At 43.4% G+C, this 10074-nt stretch overlaps 1 protein-coding gene across 1 annotated transcript; it reads right to left on the bottom strand.

Moving 5' to 3' along the window:
• Positions 1-589: 589 nt before the first annotated feature.
• Positions 590-8765, bottom strand: LOC139153854 (tropomyosin alpha-4 chain-like). The gene is made up of 3 exons (XM_070728271.1): positions 8531-8765; positions 8220-8336; positions 590-1011 (listed from the first exon to the last, which is right to left on the bottom strand). Exons 1-3 carry the CDS (start codon positions 8763-8765, stop codon positions 590-592), a joined length of 774 nt encoding a protein of 257 aa, XP_070584372.1.
• Positions 8766-10074: the final 1309 nt, after the last annotated feature.

Here is a 10074-nt window from a genome sequence, read left to right as displayed (position 1 = left end):
TTTCGCCCTCTGAGTAGTCCCTGTCCAAAGGACTGAAAAAAGTGATTTCTGACCAGTATTCTCACTTTTGGTTGGTCCTCGCACTTACAACCGGTCATCATTTATGTCTCTTGCAGCATTCATAATAGCATTGTCATTCATTTCATTACTGTGGTGCTTCTTTTCATCATGGTGACAAGATAGGGTGCAAAACGTAAAATGTTAGGATAGTTGTAAGTCTAGGACCGATCAAAAGGAAAAGGACTGGTCAAAAATAACCGTTTCAACCCTCTGAGTAGTCCCTGTCCAAAGGACTGAAAAAAGTGATTTCTGACCAGTCTTTGCACTTTTGATTGGTCCTCGCACTTACAACCGATCATCATTTATGTCTCTTGCAGCATTCGTAATAGCGGTGTCATTCATTTCACAACTGTGGTGCTTCATGTGACTGGATGGCCGTGGCCAACTCAACATTACTCACGTTGAGGGGCACTTGTCCTCACCCGATCTCTCATGACCGCTGTTGCTTTCAAACTTTCATCTTTTGACCAATTCAAGATGTCATCTCTTATGGTTTTCCGCATAGCTAGTTTGGACTCTGTAAATTTCATCAATCTCTTAAATTACGTCCTGTGGGTCCATCTGTAGGATCTTGCCTACTATTTCTGCCATTTTCAAACCTAAGTTTTCTTCTTTTTTCTTTGTGCACATTTTGGAACCTCAGCCCATGTGAGGCTCGTTGTAATTCTAAGTTGGTGATGGCTTCGTCAAATCCTCTGTTTGGCACTGTACTGTCGTCCTCAAATTCATCCATTCTCTTTTCGGCTTTATCCATTTTGTCTTCAACCTTCTTCATCCATTGTTCATTTTCCTTTACAGTTTGCTGCATCGCTTCCATTTCCCCATCCATTGCGTGTACATTTCCCTTCACATTTTCCATCTCAACGTTCAAGTTACTCATTTCTGCTTTTATGCCTTCATAATGTTTTTGGGCTTCTTCACGTGCATCACCTCTGTTGGCTTTCATAGAGACTTGAAGCAAGGCCAATGTGTCTTGAATAGTCTGCAAGGTTGGTTGTACCGGGGGGGGGGGGTTCTTTTTCCTTTTCTTTCTCCTTGCTCAACATACTTGTTATTGTTCTTTGTGGTAAGGGAGATGGCGATGGTGAGGGGGAGCTTTGTGGTGTAGCAGTTGGGATTGTAGTTTGTTTCTTTGAAGTTTTTATGATAGTCGAAGTAGTGGACATCTTAGGTGCTTTTCTAGATCTTCTAAAACCTATAAATTTTAATCGTTTCCAAAGTGGCATCAATTTTATAATCTCACAATCTTTAGTGTTGTTATTTATTAAGTTGATATTAATAAAACATACTATGAAAAAAGAAAAAATACAGCATACAAATCTAAATAATAAATAAAAAAATAAAAAACCAAATTACTTCACATTATTATAGCTAGAAAAAAGTGGGAAAAGCAGTTGAGGAAGGAAAGTTTAACTTGTAGGCTTCCTTGTAGTAGTTCATAGCATTATCTGGGAAGTTTACAATGTCAGCACATTACCCCCTGCCGTTTGGTCCTCATTTTACCAATCTTGAAAGGGTGGAAAGTTGAGACAACCTGCAATATGAACCTAAGGAGGCATGTAAGGGGCGCCCATAAGCGCACCATTGCGCCTACAATCCCTGCCCTCTTGTGCTTTTATCCTTTCTGTCACTGCTTTCTACTTATATTATGTTAATACTGTTGTATCTTGCAATGGCTACCTTGTATTTCCTGTAGATAGTTTGTTCCGTCTTCCAGCGCTGTCTGAGCTAAAGCAGGAAGTCGCTCCTGATTGGCTCAGACGCGGCTGGCTCTTGCTTTGGCGGGAGCCGCAAATGTATAAAAGAAGCGGTTTCTCCAAGCAGAGCCAGTCGGTACTAGCTGAATTGTCACTTGCCTTGCTGAGCTGTCACTTGTTCTCTGAGCTGAATAAAAGTACCGTTTTGTTTGAACCCTGCCTCTGGGTCTACTTCACTGGCGACGACGGACGGAAGAAACCACGCGTGCAACATGAGCAACGTCCAGATCGGCCGGGCTCCAGAATTCTTCGACCCCGAAAAAACGTCCTGGGACGAATACATGGCTACCTTCGAGATCTTCCTCGAGGCGGCAGGAATACAGGACGCCGAAGCCGATCGCAGACGAGCTATTTTCTTAAATTACTGCGGTCCAGAAATCCGTGGCCTTGCCCAGACTCTCACCGACCCGCAGCCAGCAAGAACCGTCGCTTGGGACGTCCTACAAGCCAAGCTAGCGAGCCACTTCAAGCCGACCAAACCAGCCATGGTTTTTCGGCATCAGTTCTCCATGATGGCTCAGAAGGAAACAGAATCAATCAACCAGTTTACAACGCGACTTCGGACGGTACTTGCACAATGCAAGTTTAAAGACCCGGAAGCTCGCCTCACCGATGCCTTGGTTTTCGGCATGAGAAGCGCCACGGTGAGGAACAAACTCCTCACCGAAGACGAACCGACTCTACAAACCGTGATTAAACTAGCGCAAACCGCAGAAGCCGCCGACGCAGCGGCTAAGGAATTAAAAGAACACGGAAGGCGAGAACTCATCGCCAAGATTGACTCCGCGTCTCCCCGCGCCGAGGGATCAGACGACCTCAGCCAACCAGCTCACAACGTGGACAACTGCTTCCTGGTACAAGACCAGCCAAGACACCACAGAGCTACTCACCCCCCAGCCCCTTGCGCCGGCTGCCGAGGGAACCACCAGCGCCATCGATGCCCCTTCCGGGACGCCACATGCCACCGCTGCAACCGTCGAGGCCACATCGCCATCGCATGCAGAGCATCGGCACCAGAGGAAACATTCTCCACACCGCGCCACCAACGACTACAAAACCAAACGCCCCAGCCGCGAGAAAACCGACCGTTCCGCTATTCGGGTCAAAGGAACTACTCAACCGCTAACCGCGACTACTCAAGAGGTAACACTCAATTTTCCGTGAATAACACGGCAACCAAAAAAGGGGGCAAAATTGTTATCTCGCTGTTACTTAACAACCAACCATGCTCGATGGAGCTTGATACAGGGTCTAGGTATACCATTATGCCATGGGAGAAGTTTAAACTGTATATGCCTAATCTGTCTAAATCTGATCTAAGGCAAACCTCTGTAGTAATCAGGGATTTTCAAGGGGGGGTAATCTCGGAACTGGGAACAGCAAATGTACCTATTGTATTCAAGAATGTCAAATGTTCCCTACCCATGCTTATTGTCACAGGGGCTAAGCACTCTCTCCTGGTTTTGGCTTGGATGGAACGTTTGGGGATTGAAATTTCTGGTGTTTGTACTGTAAACTGTGATAATATGCCTAACTTTGTGCAAGAGTTCCCTGAAGTGTTCAGCCCCACCTTGGGATCGTATAAGGGGCCCCCTATATCATTTTCTATTGACCCCAAGGTCCCACCAGTCCGGCTCAAACCTCGCAGTGTACCCCTCCCGCTTCTCCCCAAGCTAGACCTGCAGCTGGATAAACTTATAGGCCAAGGTATTTTGGTCTCTGTGGAACAAGGGCCATGGGAAACGCCCATAGTTACGCCTCTAAAACCAGATGGTTCTTTAAGGGTTTGCGCTGACTATAAATCCACCCTTAACAAGGCTCTCCAACATCACCCCTACCCCATCCCGGTGGTACAACAACTCCTACACTCCCTGGGGGAAGGGAAAAGGTTTGCAAAAATCGATCTTGCGCAGGCTTACCAGCAACTTCCGGTCGATGAACAAACAGCAAACGCACAAACGATTGTAACGCACAGGGGGGCTTTCAAATGCACAAGGTTACAGTTTGGGGTAAGCATAGCCCCAGGGATATTCCAGAGTATTATGGAACGCCTATTGTCAGGGGTAAATGGGGCCATCCCATATTTTGATGACATCTTAATTGCAGGGGAAAACCAAGAACAAGTAAACCAAAGAATAAGGGAAGTACTTAAGAGGTTACAGGATAAAGGCTTAAGGATCAAGCCTGACAAATGTGTCTGGGGAACCGACAGTATAGAATTCCTGGGTTATAAAGTGGACAGAGAAGGTATCCACCCCACAACAGAGAAACTGAGGGCCATTAGGGAAGCCCCGGAGCCACAAGATAAAAATGAACTGCAGGCATTTTTAGGCCTCCTTAATTTTTATTCCGTTTTTTTGAAGCAGAAGGCAACAGTAGCAGAGCCTCTACATCGTTTACTCCAGAAGGAAACCCGTTGGACCTGGGGGGAAATTGAACGTGAAGCCTTTTTCCAAATAAAGCAATTATTAACTTCTAAAAGTGTGGTAGTCCAGTACAGTACTTCACTACCCATTAGACTCACGTGCGACGCTTCACCGTACGGCGTAGGAGGAGTCCTAGCTCACGTTCTGCCTAATAATACAGAGGCCCCAATCGCATTTTTCTCCAGAACCATGACCAGCACAGAGAGGAATTATAGCCAGTTAGATAAAGAGGCTCTAGCTTTAGTAGCAGGGGTGAAGAAATTTCACAATTACATTTTTGGAAGAAGTTTTGAATTGGTTACAGACCACAAGCCCTTACTAGGCCTGCTAACCCCCAACAAGCCCACTCCACCATTTATGTCTCCAAGACTGATCAGGTGGGCCCTTTTTCTCTCAGGGTACCAGTATGAGCTCACCCACAAGGGAGGGAAGGAAATCAATCATGCAGATGGCCTCAGTAGGTGCCCCATAACAGACTTAGTGGAGGACCCTGCTCCTTCCACAGATGTATTAATGATAGAGCTCGAGGATAACCCACTAACCACGGCCAAAGAGGTAGCTGCACACACGCAGCAAGATCAAATCCTTAAACAAGTGGTCAACTGTGTACTTAAGGGATGGCAAAATGACTCTGTGAAACCTGAATTGTGTGATTTCAAAACCAAAAGACTTGAATTATCATATGTTAAGGGTTGCCTGCTGTGGGGAGATAGAGTGATCATCCCCAAAAGCCTAAGGGTAAAGGTACTCAAAATGTTACATGTGGGCCATCCTGGGATTGTCAGGATGAAGAGCCTAGCAAGAGGGCATTTATGATGGCCAGGTTTGGATGCTGATATTGAGAACTGGGTAGCAAAGTGTGACCCATGCCAAGAATCACGGCCTAATCCCCCCAAAACAACTCCGGCAGAGTGGGAGCAACCTGCTGGGCCTTGGTCAAGAATCCACATTGACTTTGCTGGTCCAGTGGGATCCCAGTATTTCCTAATAGTGGTTGATGCGTTCTCCAAGTGGGTGGAAATAATAGCAATGAACAACATAACCACAAGTGCCACCATCAAGGTATTGAGTAGACTGTTTGCCACCCATGGTTGCCCGGATATATTAGTGTCTGACAATGGGCCACAGCTAACAGCCAGGCAATTCGAATTATTCCTAGACGGCCTAGGGGTCAGGCATGCCCTCATCTCGCCTTACTCGCCATGGGCTAATGGCTTGGTAGAACGTTACGTTCGTGTGGCAAAGGAGGCATTGCGCAGGTCGGGCCCTGGGGATGTACAACAAAATTTGGACCAATTCTTGCTCACCCAACACATCACCCCTAACTCTCACACACATGTAAGCCCTGCAGAGTTTTTAATGGGAAGAAAATTAAGGTCACCACTAGACAGGTTGAACCCAAGATTCTGTGTTAATAATCAAATGTTTGTAAAACCTGAAAGAGAAATGTACTTGGGACAAAATGTATATGTAAAAAAATTTGATGGAGGTGTAAACTGGATGAAAGGAATTGTTGTTAAACAAAATGCACCAAAGACTTATATGGTAAAACTAGAGGATGGTCGACTGTGGAAACGACACATCGACCACATTCGGAAACGAACAGAAAATCATTTGCCACAAACCACTGACAGGGACTCTCCCCCTTCAACAGACTTTAACACATTGCCCGAATTAAGAGACACGCAAAGGAACTTATCGGGCCAGGGAGAGCCATCCAGCGACGCCGAGCCATCCTCCTCCTCCGAGGTCCTCGTTGGGCCCGCCAGGCCAAGTCCATCGCACCGGGAGAACAACGGCGAGCCATCCTCCACAGTCGGTGTCGAAGGAGAAATTGAACTGCGCAGGTCAGAGCGAGCTTCACGAAGACCCCACCGATTGGACGACTTTGTCACATGGATTTCGTGATGGATGTGTCCAACTATGAGGGGAGGGGTGTTGAATCTTGCAATGGCTACCTTGTATTTCCTGTAGATAGTTTGTTCCGTCTTCCAGCGCTGTCTGAGCTAAAGCAGGAAGTCGCTCCTGATTGGCTCAGACGCGGCTGGCTCTTGCTTTGGCGGGAGCCGCAAATGTATAAAAGAAGCGGTTTCTCCAAGCAGAGCCAGTCGGTACTAGCTGAATTGTCACTTGCCTTGCTGAGCTGTCACTTGTTCTCTGAGCTGAATAAAAGTACCGTTTTGTTTGAACCCTGCCTCTGGGTCTACTTCAAATACAAACTATAATTCTATGCATCTTTGACAAATAATAAACAAACAAACAAACAAACAGTTGTCTTCCTTCACCCAACGTTTATTTATTATATTTGTGTCACATTACAAGCAACCGAAATCCTGGGAGTTTATATGATGAGTACCATCTGTGGGATAATTTACAATAGTCATAGTCAATTTAAAAACATAAAACTAACCTTGCATAAATATTACAAATGACAACACAGAAAAGAGTTGCAGTGGATGCAATTACTCTAATTGCATTTAAAGGGAGGTTTCTGTTCAACTGAGGGAGATTTCATTCCGAAATTTTAAACTAAAATTAATGGTACTATCATATTGTTTCTAAAGTGAAAAAGTATATATAATCAGTAGCTATAATCAATTTATAATCTTGTTGAAAGTAAAATTTAAAATGCGATGTGATACGAGAATCTCCTGTATTGTGGCAGGTGATGGGATTCAATTTTTTAAACAACTGGTTATGTGGGCATGGCTTATTTGTAGGTGTGCCTAGCTGGTCATGTGATCAGGTCGGCATGGCTACATGCATAGGGACTACTCAGACAGCGGAAAAATCTGAATTATGATGGATCCTTACACTAATGACCATTCTCACATTTATGCCAATTGAAGCATTATTAACAATAGTGTCACTCATTTCACTACTATGGTGCTTCTTTTCATCATGGTGACAAAATACGGTGGAAAACGTAAAATGTTAGGATTGTTGTAAGTCAAGGACGGGTCAAAAGGAAAAGGACTGGTCAAAAATCACCTTTTCAGCCCTCTGAGTAGTCCCTGTCCAAAGGACTGAAAAAAGTGATTTCTGACCAGTACTCGCACATTTGGTTGGTCCTCGCACTTACAACCGGTCATTATTTATGTCTCTTGCAGCATTCGTAACAGCGATGTCATTCATTTCATTACTGTGGTGCTTCTTTTCATCATGGTGACAAGATAGGGTGCAAAACGTAAAAGGTTAGGATTGTTGTAAGTGGAGGACCGGTCAAAAGGACAAGGACTGGTCAAAAATCACCTTTTCAGCCCTCTGAGTAGTCCCTGTCCAAAGGACTGAAAAAAGTGATTTCTGGCCAGTACTCGAACTTTTGATTGGTCCTCGCACTTACAGCCGGTCATCATTTATGTCTCTTGCAGCATTCGTAACAGCAGTGTCATTCATTTCATTACTGTGGTGCTTCTTTTCATGATGGTGACAAGATAGGGTGCAAGACGTAAAATGTTAAGATTGTTGTAAGCCGAGGACCGGTCAAAAGGACAAGGACTGGTCAAAAATCACCTTTTCCGCCCTCTGAGTAGTCCCTGTGCAAAGGACTGAAAAAAGTTATTTCTGACCAGTATTCTCACTTTTGGTTGGTCCTCGCACTTACAACCGGTCATCATTTATGTCTCTTGCAGCATTCATAATAGCATTGTCATTCATTTCATTACTGTGGTGCTTCTTTTCATCATGGTGACAAGATAGGGTGCAAAACGTAAAATGTTAGGATTGTTGTAAGTGGTGGACCGGTCAAAAGGACAAGGACTGGTAAAAAATCACATTTTCAGCCCTCTGAGTAGTCCCTGTCCAAAGGACTGAAAAAAGTGATTTCTGACCAGTCTTTGCACTTTTGATTGGTCCTCGCACTTACAACCGATCATCATTTATGTCTCTTGCAGCATTCGTAATAGCGGTGTCATTCATTTCACAACTGTGGTGCTTCATGTGACTGGATGGCCGTGGCCAACTCAACATTACTCACGTCGAGGGGCACTTGTCTTCACCCGATCTCTCATGACCGCTGTTGCTTTCAAACTTTCATCTTTTGACCAATTCAAGATGTCATCTCTTATGGTTTTCCGCATAGCTAGTTTGGAATCTGTAAATTTCATCAATCTCTTAAATTACGTCCTGTGGGTCCATCTGTAGGATCTTGCCTACTATTTCTGCCATTTTCAAACCTAAGTTTTCTTCTTTTTTCTTTGTGCACATTTTGGAACCTCAGCCCATGTGAGGCTCGTTGTAATTCTAAGTTGGTGATGGCTTCGTCAAATCCTCTGTTTGGCACTGTACTGTGGTCCTCAAATTCATCCATTCTCTTTTCGGCTTTATCCATTTTGTCTTCAACCTTCTTCATCCATTGTTCATTTTCCTTTACAGTTTGCTGCATCGCTTCCATTTCCCCATCCATTGCTTGTACATTTCCCTTCACATTTTCCATCTCAACGTTCAAGTTACTCATTTCTGCTTTTATGCCTTCATAATGTTTTTGGGCTTCTTCACGTGCATCACCTCTGTTGGCTTTCATAGAGACTTGAAGCAAGGCCAATGTGTCTTGAATAGTCTGCAAGGTTGGTTGTACCGGGGGGGGTTTTCTTTTTCCTTTTCTTTCTCCTTGCTCAACATACTTGTTATTGTTCTTTGTGGTAAGGGAGATGGCGATGGTGAGGGGGAGCTTTGTGGTGTAGCAGTTGGGATTGTAGTTTGTTTCTTTGAAGTTTTTATGATAGTCGAAGTAGTGGACATCTTAGGTGCTTTTCTAGATCTTCTAAAACCTATAAATTTTAATCGTTTCCAAAGTGGCATCAATTTTATAATCTCACAATCTTTAGTGTTGTTATTTATTAAGTTGATATTAATAAAACATACTATGAAAAAAGAAAAAATACAGCATACAAATCTAAATAATAAATAAAAAAAATAAAAAACCAAATTACTTCACATTATTATAGCTAGAAAAAAGTGGGAAAAGCAGTTGAGGAAGGAAAGTTTAACTTGTAGGCTTCCTTGTAGTGGTTCACAGCATTATCTGGGAAGTTTACAATGTCAGCACATTACCCCTTGCCGTTTGGTCCTCATTTTACCAATCTTGAAAGGGTGGAAAGTTGAGACAACCTGCAATATGAACCTAAGGAGGCATGTAAGGGGCGCACATAAGCGCACCATTGCGCCTACAATCCCTGCCCTCTTGTGCTTTTATCCTTTCTGTCACTGCTTTCTACTTATATTATGTTAATACAAACTATAATTCTATGCATCTTTGACAAATAATAAACAAACAAACAAACAAACAAACAGTTGTCTTCCTTCACCCAACGTTTATTTATTATATTTGTGTCACATTACAAGCAACCGAAATCCTGGGAGTTTATATGATGAGTACCATCTGTGGGATAATTTACAATAGTCATAGTCAATTTAAAAACATAAAACTAACCTTGCATAAATATTACAAATGACAACACAGAAAAGAGTTGAAGTGGATGCAATTACTCTAATTGCATTTAAAGGGAGGTTTCTGTTCAACTGAGGGAGATTTCATTCCGAAATTTTAAACTAAAATTAATGGTACTATCATATTGTTTCTAAAGTGAAAAAGTATATATAATCAGTAGCTATAATCAATTTATAATCTTGTTGAAAGTAAAATTTAAAATGCGATGTGATACGAGAATCTCCTGTATTGTGGCAGGTGATGGGATTCAATTTTTTAAACAACTGGTTATGTGGGCATGGCTTATTTGTAGGTGTGGCTAGCTGGTCATGTGATCAGGTCGGCATGGATACTTGCATAGGGACTACTCAGACAGCTGAAAAATCTGAATTATGATGGATCC

The sequence above is a fragment of the Erythrolamprus reginae genome, chromosome Z, assembly GCF_031021105.1.
Source record: "Erythrolamprus reginae isolate rEryReg1 chromosome Z, rEryReg1.hap1, whole genome shotgun sequence".
In the NCBI taxonomy this organism is placed as follows: Eukaryota; Metazoa; Chordata; class Lepidosauria; order Squamata; family Dipsadidae; genus Erythrolamprus; species Erythrolamprus reginae.
This window is presented reverse-complemented; position numbering and strand designations above follow the sequence as displayed.

Bases quoted from the DNA above. Each gene is read 5' to 3' on its own strand.
- LOC139153854 (XM_070728271.1), bottom strand. From the start codon at position 8,765: ATGAAAGCCAACAGAGGTGATGCACGTGAAGAAGCCCAAAAACATTAT. The intron at 8,337-8,530 runs GTACAGTGCCAA...TGAAATTTACAG, and splicing joins GGATGAATTTGAGGACCACA to ATTCCAAACTAGCTATGCGG. The intron at 1,012-8,219 runs GTGAGTAATGTT...CCTTGCTTCAAG, and splicing joins GAAGACAAGTGCCCCTCGAC to TCTCTATGAAAGCCAACAGA.